This window comes from Laetiporus sulphureus, assembly GCF_001632365.1.
Source record: "Laetiporus sulphureus 93-53 unplaced genomic scaffold LAESUscaffold_22, whole genome shotgun sequence".
NCBI lineage: Eukaryota > Fungi > Basidiomycota > Agaricomycetes > Polyporales > Laetiporaceae > Laetiporus > Laetiporus sulphureus.
In genome coordinates, this window is record NW_024468531.1 from 420,044 (window position 1) to 437,348 (window position 17,305).

The window sequence follows — 17,305 nt, forward strand, 5'->3', positions numbered from 1 at the left end:
GCTGCTTAAGTACATACAGCAAATAGCTACGCCGAGCGTACGTCACGTGCATCATCTAATTTTTCAGGGTACCACCTTTCCGACGAGTTTCAGCCACCGTTCGGCCTTCGTCCTCCTGACGCGTTAAGCGCGCTCAATACCAGAAGAGCCCGGAAACCGGCTCCTTCCAATACGCCCCCTCGCACGAGAACACGTAGGATACTGCGCCCCCTCGAGCATCAACCCTGCGCTGGTCTAGAAGAGCTGAATGTGGCCTTCTGACATATGCGCTACGTTCGCCCGCACGTCGTCCTTCTTCTTCGCCTTCTCATCTTCTGAGCTCTCAGCCTCCTTGAACACCGTCTTACACTCGCGCTTCGTGTGGCCCTTCTTGCCGCATCGGTAGCACTGTGGTCTTGGCTTCCGTTCTTCCTGCCCCTGGCTCTTCGGAGATCCTCCCAGGCTCAGCCTTCCTCCTTCCTGTCCCTTGGCTCTAGCTGTGTACGCTGTCGCTCTGGCCACTGCATCCAGTGATGCCTCCTCCACATCTGTCTGCCTCATCTCCTCATTGAGTAACTTGGCAACAACATTTTCCGTGGTGAGTTGATCAGCTGGTAGTGCATCCAGTGCCATGACGAGTGGCTCATAGCACTTGCCGAGACCCGAGGTGAGTGCTAAAATGAGATCTTCTTCCGTTACTGAGATATCGGCATGGAGGAGATGTCGGACCTGTGTCTTGATGCGTCCGATCCACGTTGACATCGGCTCCTCACTCCCTTTCGCCATCCGATTCATCCTCCTTCGCATAGCCATCCGTGTTGCAAAACCATGTGCCCGGTGAACCTGCTCCAGGACTTCCCAACAGACTTTGGGGTCCTTACTCACCAGGTGCACAAGTTGTCCATCTGTCACGCGCCTGACTAGCTCTGCTCGGGCAATTCCCATGTCCTTTCTCGAGCGCTGCCGACGCCATTCCTCCTCCCTCGTCTCCTTTTCTGCCACTGTCTCGCCCTCTGAGCCTTCTTCCGGCTGCACGACTGACCACAATCCCTTCCTGACTAACTCGGCCTCCATGCGCATGACCCAGTCTGTGTAGTTGGTCTCATTGAGGACCGGGAACTTGACAGAGTTTGCTTCGTCGGCCATTGTCTAGGTGAGTAATGTTGTCATCGTCTAGAGATGGGCTTCGGAGAATAGTGAGGAGATGAAGCAGGTTTGGTAAGTCATTTGTGTCGAAACCAGAGTCGCCAGACGAGATGGCTGACCCAATTCGGGCCCCAGGGACCTGACTAGAGTGCGTATAGGGTGTACAAATGACTGCCGTTCAGCACAGTCGTCCGCTGCTTAAGTACATACAGCAAATAGCTACGCCGAGCGTACGTCACGTGCATCATCTAATTTTTCAGGGTACCACCTTTCCGACGAGTTTCAGCCGCCGTTCGGCCTTCGTCCTCCCAACGCGTTAAGCGCGCTCAATACCAGAAGAGCCCGGAAACCAGCTCCTTCCAACAGAATCCCACCAACAGCTGCAGAAGGATCAGGTGATCCACGCAGATGTCGACAGATATCGCATGACACAGTTGCAGCTCTCTGCAGCTCTATCGCACCAGTTGTACGTTTGACAATGTTGGAGGTCTCTTCGATAAAGGAGGTCTAATGAGTCTCGTGTCCTGTTCGTGGTGCTCGTAGAACCTCTGCCCAAGCCAATCTGGAACTTCAAGCTGATCCATCGCACGCCAATTCGTTTTTTTTTGTATCATAGCACACTTCGCACGACTAGAACAGGGAAACATCGAACTTTTTCATCTGGGCTCACTCTGTGGATGTGATGGAAGGACCGTGACACTCAGAAAGACGCATCCGGTTACATGTGACAGAGTTTGCATCTCGGCGGCGTGAATTGCTCGCTCGAGCTCACTTATCACTGTGTCGTCTGTGATTTGTGTTGAGGAACATCATTTTCATCTCTGATTATGTTCATGATTCTTGCACTATATTTTTTTTGCAAAGATCATTCAGGGAAGGCCGACGCCCCCACCCACCATGACTGATTCTGCCACTCATGAAGTTCACTTTGTGTCACAAAGCACAAAGCACTTAACCCAATTAAGGGCAAGTCTGCTTGTGTGACCTGCACAAATAAATCCACAACATAAAAGCCTGCCACAAGGGCTAGGCTGAGGATGGCGTGCAGTGGCATACAACCAGCAATCAAGGCAAAGCCCCAATGCATGGCCTTTGTCACGGCACGCCGATGACAAAGATAGACAACCAAATAGAGAGTCCCCTTGAGGGTCTCCTGGCTAAGAGCCTACAGCAACAAGCTGTGGTGATACGACATGCCCACTGATGAGACCCGAGTGCTAGTCGCAGAGTATGACTTACTGGTGAGGCAGAGGGCGCTATCACAAGATGTGAATGCAAGTAGATTGTATAGCACACTGAGAGTGTCTGGTAAGACCCCTCTGTGATGGTAGTGGTGGATGAAGGAGAATCAGACTGAGGTCTCCTCCTCGTCTAGCTGGTCCTTATATACATGATTGCCTAGCTACTATACAGTACTATGTAAGCGAGTCACACGCTACTCTACTGATCAGTGCTACAATCGTACGACATGTCCCAATTATCCTGATTGGCTGCCTAATAATAATCTGCGGAGACGGGGCTCCTCTTGAGCATGCAATATGGCGTTATGGTGATTGCGACATATGACGCCATGCCGAGGAGTTTGGTGTCACGTGACAATGCCGAGAGAGATCCGAGGTCATGTGACTAGATGTCTTTTATCTTATCTCTTATTAAGTCATGTGACTTCTTGTTCAACGCGAAATGATGAAAATAATATGCTTCTAATAGCATTCGTTCCTATAATGACTTGTCAGGTAAAAATCGTGACATTACCCCCTTCTCAAGGTTCATCGTCCTGATGAGCCAAAGCCTTTGGCGCCTCATATGGTTCACTTTGCGAGTGAACTATCTGCTTCAGAAATGATTCCTGGAGCGTAACGTTCACATATGAGTTGTGCGACACGATCACCTGTCCTGACCTCGAATGGTTTGCTGGTCATATTAATGAGGAGCACCTTGATTTCCCCTGTGTAATCTGGGTTAATTACCCCTGCTGCGACATCGATTCCTTTGAGGGCTAGCCCACTTCGGGGGGCCACTCGAATGTATGTCCACTTTGGAGGATCAACCGCGAGTCCAGTGCCAATGAGCATTCTGGAGTGTGGGGGGATGTCTATGTCTTGTACGGACTTGACGTCCCAGCCAACAGCTTCTGCAGAACCCTTGTAGGGTGCTCAGGCATTTGGATGGGTGTGGAAGAAGAACATGAATTCATCAGGGTGGTCGGACAGAGCAATTTTGTGTGCTTTGCGTGTTCGCGGCTTTGCTCTTGGAGCATCTGGGTGTGTCTTGTGGAATTCTTTTACTTTGTCTTTGACGTTTGTGAGGTTTTCCAATGGTTTCCAAGTATTATTGCTGTGGTCGTAGTCCAACCATTTCACGAGATACTGGGTTTTGTTATACCTGACTCTTGAATCCAGGATGTCCTCTACGTCCCATTCTTCTGCTCCGTCAATGATGATTGGGGGGTTAGGGGGAGGTACGCGTCCAGGGATAGAGTCTTGATGGAACATTATAAGCTTAGAAGCGTGAAACACAGGATGTATCTTCATGTCCGCTGGTAGTTGCAGTTTGAATGATATGACTCTGATCTTTTCGAGGATCTTGAATGGTCCATAGTTTTGAGTCGCTAGCTTTTGGCTTTTGACTTTGACATGGAGGTCTTTTCCTCGAATAAGCACTTCGTCTCCTACTTTGAAAGGGACGTCCTGCTTTTTAAGGTCGAAGTACCATTTCATTCTTTTTGCTGCTAATGACAAAGCGGCACGAGCTTGTTCCTGTGCTTGATCGTGGTTGTGGAATAGGTGTTCCAGGGATGGGTGTTGTATCCCTTCCAGTACATCTGGTGCCATTCGGGGGTGTCGACCATGCTCAATGAAAAATGGGGACAGGCCTGTCGATTCTGAAGCTTGGTTATTGTATGCGAATTCCGCTGTGGGCAATAGTGTAGCCCAGTCAGTTTGCCGGTAATTGCAGTACATACGCAAATACTGCTCCAGAATCTGATTGACTCGTTCAGTCTGTCCATCCATTTCAGGGTGATAAGCTGTAGACATCGTAGATTTGATGTGAAGTTTCTGGCAGAACTCCTGGAATAGTTTGGCTGAGAACTGTGTGCCTCTATCAGATATGATCTGCCGGGGAATTCCGTGGAGTTTGAATACTTCAGTATAGAAAATCGATGCTACTTGAGATGCTGTCACCATGTCGTCTACTGGGTAGAAGTGTGCATGTTTGGTGAACCTGTCGACAACTACCAAAATGGCAGTCTTCTTTTCTCCCCTGTGGTCTGGGCTTGGTGGTAGCTGTGTAATCAGGTCACAGGTAACCATTTCCCAAGGCCCTTCTAGTACTGGGTTAGGTTGAAGTAGTCCGTAAGGCTTCTGCTTGCTCGTCTTGTTTCTTTGACAGGTTACGTAGCCTTGGACGTACTTCTTAACATCAATGGTGAGCCCTGGCCACCAGTAATCCCTGCTAATCAGTTCTTGTGTCTTCCGTCACTCGGGGTGTCTGGCCGTGGAGATGTCATGGTGTAACTTGATCAGCTCATTCTGCAGCGTAGAGTCCTTTGGAACGTAGACCTTTCCTCTTCTGAGCAGCAATCCATGCTCAAAGTTCCACTCTTGAAGGTCTTTTTCGAACTCTCGCTTGGCAGTTTTTAGTAGGTGCTGGTAACCTTTGGTCATTTCGTCGTCTTGCAGTGCTGATTTCACTCTTTCTAGAAGTTTTGCATTGTCAACTTCGGAGGAATGAGTGGCTGAGATCGCATGGATGGCAAAGTATTCGGGTCGAAGCAAAGTTTGCCCTGAATTGTCATTGCTCACCCCCTTCTCATGATCTGGCCTCTTGGACAGAGGATCGGCATGCATCATCGTCTTTCTGGGGCGGTGATGGAGAATAAAGTTAAATCTTGTAAGGTAAAGTAACCATCGAGCTTGTCGTCTGGTCAGTGTCTGAGCTTGTCAGAAATAGGTAAGATTAAGGTGATCTGACCATATCTCGACTGGGTGCGGGTGTCCTTCAAAGTATTGCCTATATTCTTCCAATGCCCGAATGATAGCTAGCATCTCCTTGTCGTAAATCTCATAGTTGCACTCATGTTCGTTGAGTGACTTGGAGTAATAAGCGACAGGATGCCAGAGTTCATCTTCTCCCAACTGTTCAAGGACTGCGCCTGTGGCAAAATCCGAGGCATCTGTCTCTAGTCTAAAGGGACAGATTGCATTGGGAAGGGCTAGGATTGGGGTGGAAGTGAATGCAGTTTTGAGGGCATCGAATGCCTTTTGTTGAGGGTCTTCCCATTTCCATGGTGCGTCCTTACGTGTTAATAGAGTCAAGGGTCGGGTCATCGATCTGAAATCCTTGATGAATTGCCGATAGAAATTTGCCAGACCAAGGAATGCTTGTACTTGCTTTACCTTGGTGGGCACCGGCCATTTAAGCATGCCGTCAACCTTCTCTGAGTCCATTTGTATTGATCCTTTTGAGATTATGAGTCCAAGAAACTTGATGAAAGTAGTTGCAAAGTGACACTTTTCTGGTTTCATGAACAGGTCATTGTCTCTGAGTCGTTGTAGGACTCCTTGGTCAGACAATCCGTAAAGATGATGATGTCATCTATATAAACTGCCACCTTTCCAGTGCGAATGAGATCGCCTAAGATGTCGTTCATCATGGCCTGGAAAGTGCTAGGGGCATTACAGAATCCGAAGTACATGACAGTGGGTTCAAATAATCCTCTATGGGTAATGAACGCTGCCTTTTTCTCATCTCCTTTGTGAAGGCGTACATTGTTGTACCCCCATCTCAGGTCTAGTGTGGTAAATATACTAGCCCTGGAGAGTCCATCAATGAGATCGTTGATTCGCGGGAGTGGGAACTTGTTTTTCTTGGTGACACTGTTTAATGCCCTGTAGTCTTGGACAAGTCTAAGAGAGCCATCTTTTTTCTTGACGAAAAATACCGAAGCAGCATAAGGGGATTTAGACGGTCGAATGTAGCCTTTGGCTTGTTCACCGTCAATCCATTCGTCGAGCGAGTCCTTTTCTCGTAAAGACATAGGGTATACTTTTGTTGGTCTCGGGGTTGCCGCGTCTGGGACAAGATCAATTGCATGATCATAGGGCTTACGTGTCGGCATTCTTTCTGAGCTCTTCTTCGAGAACACATCTCCGAATTGATGAAATTCTGGAGGGACGAATTTGGACCAATATTCTTTGTCCTGTGTCTCTTCTGCCGGCTGTTCTACCAAATGCTCCTTTACCTTCCTGCTTATGCCTAGGATGTCGTGCACCATGTTACAAAGATCCTGGTCTTGCAAGTCTATCCAGTTAATGAAGTTATCTTCCTGATCCCACCCGTCATCCATGTGTACGTCGGGAAGAGTTGCTTCATCTTCGAGCCAGGGTTGCGATAAAAGGTTGACTTCTTCTTCGCATACTTTGACTCATTGCTTCCTCGTGTGTCTGCATCTTGAGAACGTGACCTCTCTATGTTCCCAGTCAACTCGGGGGTTATGTTCTTGTAAGAACTTCATGCCAAGGATCATCGACATGCGTCCAAGGTTTGTGACGAGCAAACTCTCAGTTGATCGGTGCCCCCCGATTAAGCTGCTTGTGACTACACGATGAGTAATTGTGCCTCCCTTGTTGGGACTGGCGTCTGCGTTGAGGATTCAGATTTCATGGTTTAGAGGTATCATCTTAAACCCGTGCTTCTCAGCGAATCTTTGGTCGATATAGCAAGAGAATGCTCCAGAATCCAATAGTGCCGTCATCTGGATTTCCCGTGATACGAATCTTATCGGCAATTCGATCGAATGTTTAGAAAAACCCGCAGATGCAATATATAGATGATCGCTAGGTACATTCATTCTCACGGTACTAATACAATTGTCCTGAAGTGTGACACCAGACTCGTCTACACTTCGTACTGAAAATCCTCTGAGAAATCGTCTATCTCGACGATTCTCGCATTGGTGTCCTTAACCGTTGATGTCGATATAGTTGACTCCGTGTCCACACTGTTCGCCTTTGCCTTGCCCTTGCCTTTACTGGACAGTGGTGTAGTCAACGTTGTGCTCATTCCACGAAGTGCAGCAATTGCTTGTTCCAGTGCCGCAATTTAAGTTGATGAGCCCGCGCTACTTTCTTCTTCCACCTGTCACACGTTCGTTGCCTTGCCCTTCCCTTTTCCTTGCCCTTGCTTCAGGGCGGATCATGTCTGAAACTGCTTGCCCTTGTATTCAGACTTGGGAGAGGGGCACCGCTTTCCTCGTTCATAGGCGTGCTTTCTGCAAAACAAACATAGTTTGTTTGCCAGCCATCTGTCCTGTTCCGGGGATAGTTCGTGTGCAATTCATGTGCTAGTGTCCATCGCATTGGGGTCCTTGAGAGCGGTTGCCCTGGTCGTCGCGGTCTGTCCTGTAGCCTTGTTGCCTGAGATTTGTTGGAGATGTTTGATTTCGATCTCCAAGCAGAACTCGAGATAGTCCATCCAGGTGGTTGGAATCTTTGAGGGGTCCAAAGTCTCTGTTACCGACATGACCGTTTGAATGTGGGTCGACCGTTGTTCCCTGATTTTGATGATTAGATCTTCATCAGAGTATCCTGATTTGGGGGCGTAAGCCCTGAAATTCTCTGCGAAGGCGATCATGGTCTTGTGGCGAATTGCACAGTGTGCATCTAGCAGGGATTGTGCCGTGTGCTTGGGGTCAAGCATCTTGTATGCCATTTCTAGTTTTCGCGTATATTCTGCCCATGTGCCAACGTCTTGTCCAGAGGTGAGCTTGATTGCGTACTCCTTCATGTATAGAGCAGCTCTGCCTTCCAGATGCACGTTGGCTTGCTGAATTTTGTCCTTGTCGTCTGTGAAATGGTTATAGTCGAGCCAAATGAGCAGGTTCGTGAACCAGGTTTCAAAATTTTCTGACGACTTCCTTCCCGAATACTTGGGAGGATCGGGGAGCTTAATTCGCTGAGGCGATTGACTAGATTGACTGGCCGGTGGTTGGATACCTGTGGAGGGCATATTGATAATGGCATTATTGAGTCAAGACTCTAAGCCAACAATGTAGGTAGTGGTCTTTTCCTGAGCCTCCTTCAGGGCGACCATGTTGCTGTAAAGGGTGTCCATCTGACCCTTTATTTCATCCTTGTAGTCTTCGAAGTCCTTGCAGATTGCTTGGACTTCAAGTGTCAGATTGTTGTTCACCTTGATGAGCCGTTTGCTGTCGGCGGAGAGGGTGCCGATCTGGGCTCTTGCAACTTTTAGCTGGTCTCGCATTTCTACTGCCATTATTTTGACGTGGATACGAGCCAGCACTTCATCTTCCAACGAGGCCACCGTGCGCTCGTGGCGCTCATCCATTTTTTGACGTAAGGCTTCATATGAGCTTACAACGTCTCTCATGACGAATGATCGCACCACGTTCATTACCCATTCCTTAACGTCGTTTGGGATGGTGTTGGGTGCAGCAGCATTGGCGGCTTCTTCGATGGTTGTGTAAGGGACTCCCTTCCATTCCCAAGTCTGAGGTGTAGAGAATGCTGGCAGGGTGGTAGGTGATGGGTTTCTGACTACTCCCGACGCCTTAGGTGCGCTGCTGTTATGTGGTTCTTCTGCAGGGGCAGCTGGTCCTGCTTCAGATGATGTGGAGGGGGTGTTACTCCTCCATGGGTCAAAAGGTTCACTTGCGGTATGTCCTCCTGGAAACGCCATGCCTCCAAGATTGTATTGAGACATTGGTATCATTGTTGAAGATAGCGGAAATGAGGAAGCGTTCGAAATGATGATTTTACTGGGGTGGATTATTGGCTCCCGGTAATTGTGCTAGTTCGATAACTCGATTCCTTCATGCTGCGGCTTCTTCGAGCCTTGCTGGGCAAGGGTGTCTCTGTTCTGGAAAGTCTCTGTACCAGTTTACCCAGAAGCGTTCTTCGTCTTCCTGATATATCTGAGCAAGACGTTCCCAGTAACGGTTTTCTATCCACTCGCGAACTGGATCGATGATTTCGATGTCTGTTTCAATGAGTCGAAAGGGTGTGTGTAGGGTGATTCAACGTTCGATGTCAACCGGATAGTGATAAAGTGAGATGGAACTCTCTGATAATAGGGGTTGATAGATGAAGTAGCCCGTACACACCAGATGGTGATATAGGTCAGTGATGTAGTGCTCGACCACGTAGTTTCTGAATACGAAACTAACTTGATACCGGGGCATGAAACTGCTGATACGGTGATACAAAAATATTACTGGTCCTAGTAAGGCCAGTAGCACGACTCCTTCTCGAACCTCACAATGTCTCGTCCTACGCGCTCCTGCTCCTTGTTGATTCCTCTGAATGAAATCTTCCCTAATCCTATGCAAAGCTTGATAGCGATGCATCTATCGATGAATGTAAAGTCATCGCCTCTCCCAATCCTCTCGTTGAGTGCTCCTAGGTGTCACAGAATGCGATCACGGCACTGGATCTGTTCCTCCATGAACTTGGCAGCGATGTGGGGCTGCTGCAAGACTTTGTAGCGCTGGATGGTAGCATATACGGTCAGCGCAATGTTCTCAGGGAGGGTGCCTTTGGGGTTCTCATGAATCCCTTGAGGGTGATAGTCCTTTGAGAGTGCGAATGCGAGGACAGCAGTGGCGTCCTCGTTGGACCACCAGTAGGGTTTGTAGATGGGAATGGATGGGTCAGATGTGCTTCTGGGAATTGCTTCAGCCCACGAGCTGACCTTAGAGCGAAGCTTCTGTAGGTCAGAACGATAGTCGTCGGGCTTGGCACGGAGTAGATTGCTCGCTGTTAGATGGAGAGTGCAACAGGGATCACGTTGGTAAGGGTGGTAGCATCCGTTGGGCAGAACGATACCGTTGTGCACTTGTGGCACTTTACCGATCGATGCAGCGCTGTTCCTTTTGAAGGAAGGGAGCAGCTTAGGTGGTAGAGGTGAAGTGGAATGGTATGAAGGAAGTGGTGTGGAAAAAGCCCTGCCCTGGGCGGATGTATCTCTGGGCAAAAATGCGCAGCTACCAGTGTTAGACACTTGGTAGGGGTGTAAAAGGTCAGTCTTATTCTAATGTCATGGCACGCCAATGACAAAGATAGACAACCAAATAGAGAGTCCCCTTGAGGGTCTCCTGGCTAAAAGCCTACAGCGACAAGCTGTGGTGATACGACGTGCCCACTGATGAGGCCCGAGTGCTAGTCACAGAGTATGACTTACTGGCGAGGCAGAGGGTGCTATCACAAGATGAGAATGCAAGTAGATTGTATAGCACACTGAGAGTGTCTGGTAAGACCCCTCTGTGATGGTAGTGGTGGATGAAGGAGAATAAGACTGAGGTCTCCTCCTCGTCTAGCTGATCCTTATATACATGATTGCCTAGCTACTATACAGTACTATGTAAGCGAGTCACACGCTACTCTACTGATCAGTGCTACAATCGTGCGACATGTCCCAATTATCCTGATTGGCTGCCTAATAATAATCCGCAGAGACGGGGCTCCTCTTGAGCATGCAATATGGCGTTATGGCGATTGCGACATATAATGCCATGCCGAGGAGTTCAGTGTCACATGACAATGCCGAGAGAGATCTGAGGTCATGTGACTAGATGCCTTTTATCTTATCTCTTATTAAGTCACATGACTTCTTGTTCGACGCGAAATGATGAAAATAATATGCTTCTAATAGCATTCGTTCCTATAATGACTTGTCAGGTAAAAACCGTGACAGCCTTGCACAAAAGGTGAAAGGGGAGAGCTGGCCTGCTGGCTGCATACAATAGTTGAATGAATCTAAGGTCTTCCCTTATGTCACAGTTTTTACCTGACAAGTCATTATAGGAACAAATGCTATTAGGAGCATATTATTTTCATCATTTCTCGTCTCACAAGAAGTCACGTGACCTAATGAGAGATAAGATAAAGGCATCTAGTCACATGACCTCGGGTCTTTCTCGGCATTGTCACGTGACACCGAGCTCCTCAGCATTGCGTCATATGTCGCAATTGCCATGGCGCCATATTGTGTGCTCAAGAGGAGCTCCGTCTCCGTGGGTTATTATTAGGCAGCCAATCAGGATAATTGAGACACATCATACGATTGTAGCACTGACCAGTAGAATAGCGTGTGACTCGCTTATGTAGTACTGTACAGTAACTAGACAATCATATATATAAGGACCAGCGAGACGAGGAGGAGACCTCAGTCTTATTCTCCTTCGTCCTCCACTACCATTACAGAGGGATCTTACCAGACACTCTCAGTGTGCTATATATCTAGTATCATTCTCATTTTGTGATAGCATCCCTCACCTCGCCAGTAAGTCTTACTTTGCGACTAGTGACTCGGCCTCGTCAGTGGGCACGTCGTATCGCCACAGCTCATCACTGTAGGCTCTCAGCCAGGAGACCCTTAAGGGGACTCCTTATTTTGGTTGTCTATCTTTGTCATCGGCGTGCCATGACATTAGAATAAGACTGACCTTTTACGCCCCTACCAAGTGTCTAACACTAGTAGCCGCACATTTTCGCCCAAAGATACATCTGCCCAGGGCAGGGCTTTTTCCACACCACTTCCTTCATACCACTCCATGTCGCCTCTACCGCCTAAGCCGCTCCCTTCCTTCAAAAGGAACAGCGCTGCATCGACCGGTAAAGCACTGCAAGTGCACAATGGTATTGTTCCACCCAATGGACGCTACCATCCTTACCAACGCGGTCCCCGTCGCACTCTTCATCTAACAGCGAGCAACCTACTCCGAGCCAAACCCGACAACTATCACTCAGACCTACAGAAGCTTCACTCTAAGGTTAGCTCGTGGGCTGAAGCAATCCCCAGAGACGCATCTGACCCATCCGTCCCCATTTACAAACCATATTGGTGGTCTAACGACGACGCCACTGCCGTCCTCGCCTTTGCACTTTCTCAGGACTATCATCCTCATGGGATCCACGAGAATCCCAAAGGCACACTTTTCGACAACATTGCGCTGACTGTACATGCTACTATCCAGCGTTACAAAGTCCTGCAGCAGCCTCACATCACTGCCAAGTTCACGGAAGAACAGATCCAGTGTCGTGATCGCATTCTGCGACATCTAGGAGCCCTGAACGAAAGGATTGGACGAGGCGATGACTTCATGTTCATCGATAGATGCATCGCTATCAAGCTTTGCGTGAGACTAGGGAAGATTTCATTCAGAGGGATCAACAAGGAGCAGGAACGAGTAGGAAGAGACATTGTAAGGTTCGAGAAGGAGTCGTGCTATTGGCCATACTAGGACCAGTAATATCTTTGTACTACCGTATCAGCAGTTTCATGCCCCAGTATCAAGTCGGCTTTGTATTCAGAAACTACGTGGTCGAGCACTACATCACCGACCTTTATCACCATCTGGTGTGTACGGGCTACTTCATCTATCAACCCCTATTATCAGAGCGTTCCATCTCACTTTATCACTATCCGGTTGACATCGAACGTCGAATCACCCTACACACACCCTTTCGACTCATTGAAACAGACATCGAAATCATCGATCCAGTTCGCGAGTGGATAGAAAATGCTTACTGGGAACGTCTTGCTCGGTTGTATCAAGAAGACGAAGAACTCTTCTGGACAAACTGGTACAGAGACTTTCCAGAACAAAGACACCCTCGCCCAACAAGATTAGAAGAAGCTGCAGCACGAAGGAATCGTATCATCGAACTAGCACACTTACCGGGAGCCAATAATCAGCCCCAGTAAAAAGCTCATCATTTCGACCAGCCTCTCCGCTGCCTCTTTTCCATTATCTTCAACATCGATTCCCATATCTCAGTACAACCTGGGCAGAGTTGCATTTCCAGGAGGACATACTGCAAGTGAACCTTCTGACCCATGAAGGAGTAACACCCCCTCCACATCATCTGAAGCAGGACCAGCTGCCCCTGCAGAAGAACCCCACAACAGCAGCACACCCAAGGCATCAGGAGTAGTCAGAAACCCGTCGCCCACCACCCTGCCAGAATTCACCACACCTCAGACTTGGGAATGGCAGGGGATCCCTTACGCAACAATTGAGGAGGCCGCAGATGCCGCCGCACCTGATACCATTCCAAGAGACGTAAAGGAATGGACAATGAATGTGGTGTGAGCATTCATCATGCACGACGTTGTAAGCTCGTACGAAGCATTATGTCAAAAAATGGATGAACATCATGAGCGCATGGTAGCCTCATTGGAAGAAGAGATCTTGGCCTGCATCCACGTCGAAATAATGGCGGTGGAAATGCGAGACCAACTAAGGACCGCAAGAGCCCAGATCGGCACCCTCTCCACCGACAACGAACGACTCATCAAGTCAAATAACAGTCTGATGCTCGAAGCTCAAGCAATCCGCAAAGACTTCGAAGATTATAAAGATGAAGTAAAGGGTCAGATGGACACCCTTTATGATAACATGGTCACCCTGAAGGAGGCACAGGAGAAGACCACCACCTACATTGTTGGCTTAGAGTCCCGACTCAACAATGCCATCATCAATGCGCCCTCCACAGGTATCCAACAACCGGCCGGCCAATCCAGTCAATCGCCTCACCGAATTAAGCTCCCCGATCCTCCCAAGTATTCGGAAAGGAAGTCGTCGGAAAACTTTGAAACTTGGTTCATGAACCTGCTCATCTGGCTCGATTATAACCATTTCACAGACGACAAGGACAAAATTCGGCAAGCCAATGCGCATCTGGAAGGCGGAGCTGCTCTATACATGAAAGAGTACGCAATCAAGCTCGCCTCCAGACAAGACATTGGTACATGGGCAGAATACACCAGGAAACTGGAAATGGCATACAAGACGCTTGACCCCAAGTGCACAGCACAATCTTTGCTAGATGCACACTGCGCAATCCGCCACAAGACGATGATTGCCTTCGCGGAGAATTTCAGGGCCTACGCCCCCGAATCAGGATACTCCGATGAAGATCTAATCGTCAAAATCAGGGAACAATGGTCAAGCCACATTCAGACAGTCATGTCGGTAACAGAGACTTTGGACCCCTCAAAGATTCCAACCACCTGGATGGACTATCTCGAGTTCTGCTTGGAGATTGAAATCAAACATCTCCAACAAATTTCAGGCAACAAGTCTACTGGACAGACCGTGACGACCAAGGCAACCGTTCTCAAGGACCCTAACGCAATGGACACAAGTGCATGAATCGCACATGAACTATCCCCGGAACAGGACAGATGGCTGGCAAACAAACTATGTTTGTTTTGTGGAAAGCACGCCTATGAATGAGGAAAGCAGTGCCCCTCCCCCAAGCCAGAATACAAGGGCAAGCAGTTTCAAACCCAATCTACCCCAAAGCAAGGCAAAGGAAAGGGCAAGGCAACGAACGTGCGACAGGTGGAAGAAGAAAGTAGCGCAGACTCATCAGCTCAAATTGCAGCATTGGAACAAGCAATTGCTGCACTTCGTCAGATGAGCACAATGTCGACTACGCCACCGTCCAGCAAGGGGAAGCCAAAGGCAAAGGCGCACAGCGTGGACACAGAGTCAACTATATCGGCATCAACGGTCAAGGACACCAATGCGAGAATCGTCGAGATAGACGATTTCTCAGAGGATTTTCAGTACGAAGTGTAGACGAGTCTGGTGTCACACTTCAGGACAATTGTATTAGTACCGTGAGAACGAATGTACCTAGCGATCATCTATATATTGCATCTGCGGGTTTTTCTAAAAATTCAATCGAATTGCCGATAAGATTCGTATCACGGGAAATCCAGACGACGGCACTATTGGATTCTGGAGCATTCTCTTGCTATATCGACCAAAGATTCGCTGAGAAGCACGGGTTTAAGATGATACCTCTAAACCATGAAATCCGAATCCTCAATGCAGACGCCAGCCCCAACAAGGGTGGTGCAATTACTCATCGTGTAGTCACAAGCATCTTAATCGGGGGGCACCGATCAACTGAGAGTTTGCTCGTCACAAACCTTGGACGCATGTCAATGATCCTTGGCATGAAATTTCTACAAGAACACAACCCCTGAGTTGACTGGGAACATAGAGAGGTCACGTTCTCGAGATGCAGACACACAAAGAAGCAACGAGTCAAAGTATGCGAAGAAGAAGTCAACCTTTTATCGCAACCCTGGCTCGAAGATGAAGCAATTCTTCCCGACATACATCAGGATGATGGATGAGATCAGAAAGATAGCTTCATCAACTGGATAGACTTGCAAGACCAGGATCTATGTAACATGGTGCACGACATCCTAGGTATAAGCAAGAAGGTAAAGGAGCATTTGGTAGAACAGCCGGCAGAAGAGACACAGGACAAAGAATATTGGTCCAAGTTCGTCCCTCCAGAATTTCATCAATTTGGAGACGTGTTCTCGAAGAAGAGCTCAGAAAGAATGCCGACGCGTAAGCCCTACGATCACGCAATAGATCTTGTTCCAGATGCGGCAACCCCGAGACCGGCAAAAGTATACCCAATGTCTTTACGAGAGAAGAACTCACTCGATGAATGGATTGATGGCGAACAAGCCAAAGGCTACATTCGACTGTCTAAATTCCCTTACGCCACTCCAGTATTTTTCGTCAAGAAGAAGGATGGCTCTCTTAGACTTGTCCAAGATTACAGGGCATTAAACAGTGTCACCAAGAAGAACAAATTCCCACTCCCCCGAATCAACGATCTCATTGATGGACTCTCAAGGGCTATTATATTTACTACACTAGACCTGAGATGAGGGTACAACAATGTACGCCTTCACAAGGGAGATGAGGAAAAAGCAGCGTTCATTACCCATAGAGGGTTATTTGAACCCACTGTAATGTACTTCGGATTCTGTAATGCTCCTAGCACTTTCCAGGCCATGATGAACGACGTCCTAGGCGATCTCATCTGCACTGGAAAGGTGGCAGTCTATATAGATGACATCATCATCTTTACAGATAACCAGGAAGAACACGACCGTCTGACCAAAGAGGTTCTACAACGACTTCAAGACAATGACCTGTTCGTGAAACCAGAAAAGTGTCACTTTGCGACCACTTTCATCAAGTTTCTCGGACTTATAATCTCAAAAGGGTCAATACAGATGGACTCAGAGAAGGTTGACGGCATGCTCAAATGGCTGGTGCCCACCAAGGTAAAGCAAGTACAAGCATTCCTTGGACTGGCAAATTTCTATCGACGATTCATCAAGGATTTCGGATCGATGACCCGACTCTTGACTCAATTAACATGTAAGGACGCACCATGGAAATGGGGCGACCCTCAACAAAAGGCATTTGAGGCCCTCAAAACTGCATTCACTTCTGCCCCAATCCTAGCACTCCCCAACGCAATCTGTCCCTTTAGACTAGAAACAGATGCCTCGGACTTTGCCACCGGTGCAGTCCTTGAACAGTTGGGAGAAGATGAGCTCTGGCATCCTGTCGCTTACTACTCCAAGTTACTCAATGAACATGAGCACAACTATGAGATTTACGACAAGGAAATGCTAGCTATCATTCGGGCATTGGAAGAATATAGGCAATACTTTGAAGGACACCCGCACCCGGTTGAGATATGGTCGGATCACCTCAACCTTACCTATTTCCGCCAAGCTCAAACATTGACCAGACGACAAGCACGTTGGTCACTTTACCTTACACATTTTAACTTCATTCTCTGTCACCGCCCTGGAAAGACGATGATGCGTGCCGATCCTCTGTCCAGGAGGCCAGATCATGAGAAGGGGGTGAGCAATGACAATTCAGGGCAAACTTTGCTTCGGCCCGAATATTTTGTCATCGACGCGATCTCAGCCACTCATTCCTCCGAAGTTGATGATGCAAAACTTCTAGAAAGAGTGTGTCACGAACTACTAGAGAATAGTCTCCGAACACAAGCTAATGTGTCGGCACCTATGTAGTCCTGACTAGACATGAATTACCTCTAACATCCAGAACCAACTCGTAATGGTCAATGTGATATGGCGACTAGAGAGGGTGGTGGCAGGATAATGTGTATCACTACACAACTACAAGCAGGCCCTCAGTTGGGTGGCCTGAAGTTCCATGTCGGACGGTCATTGACCTGGATCGCTAGCCAGTCCCTTAGGACTCAGAGAGGAGTGAGCCCCAGGTGGGGAAGTATGATAGAACTGGGGATCTACTCCCAGTTGACCCTAGTATATATACAAGCAGGGGAGTACC

General features: G+C 48.2%; 4 protein-coding genes across 4 annotated transcripts; 2 read left to right on the top strand and 2 right to left on the bottom strand.

Annotated features, from left to right (window-relative positions):
- Positions 1 to 531: 531 nt before the first annotated feature.
- On the bottom strand, positions 532 to 1,089 carry LAESUDRAFT_611876 (uncharacterized protein; the record flags this gene model as incomplete). Its single annotated transcript, XM_040903170.1, has 2 exons — positions 532 to 855; positions 982 to 1,089. Coding segments are annotated over 2 exons (432 nt in total), but the record flags the coding sequence as incomplete, so codon positions are not given.
- A 6,375-nt stretch (positions 1,090 to 7,464) lies between these two features.
- LAESUDRAFT_759700 (uncharacterized protein) lies at positions 7,465 to 8,850 on the bottom strand (the record flags this gene model as incomplete). The annotated part of the gene is made up of 3 exons (XM_040912624.1): positions 7,465 to 7,973; positions 8,039 to 8,123; positions 8,176 to 8,850. 3 exons carry the CDS (start codon positions 8,848 to 8,850, stop codon positions 7,465 to 7,467), a joined length of 1,269 nt encoding a protein of 422 aa, XP_040763913.1.
- A 4,696-nt stretch (positions 8,851 to 13,546) lies between these two features.
- LAESUDRAFT_778750 (uncharacterized protein) lies at positions 13,547 to 14,302 on the top strand (the record flags this gene model as incomplete). Its single annotated transcript, XM_040913838.1, has 1 exon — positions 13,547 to 14,302. The coding sequence occupies one exon, from the start codon at positions 13,547 to 13,549 to the stop codon at positions 14,300 to 14,302; it is 756 nt and encodes a 251-aa protein (XP_040763914.1).
- A 575-nt stretch (positions 14,303 to 14,877) lies between these two features.
- On the top strand, positions 14,878 to 15,147 carry LAESUDRAFT_654379 (uncharacterized protein; the record flags this gene model as incomplete). The annotated part of the gene is made up of 2 exons (XM_040904479.1): positions 14,878 to 15,030; positions 15,073 to 15,147. Coding segments are annotated over 2 exons (228 nt in total), but the record flags the coding sequence as incomplete, so codon positions are not given.
- Positions 15,148 to 17,305: the final 2,158 nt, after the last annotated feature.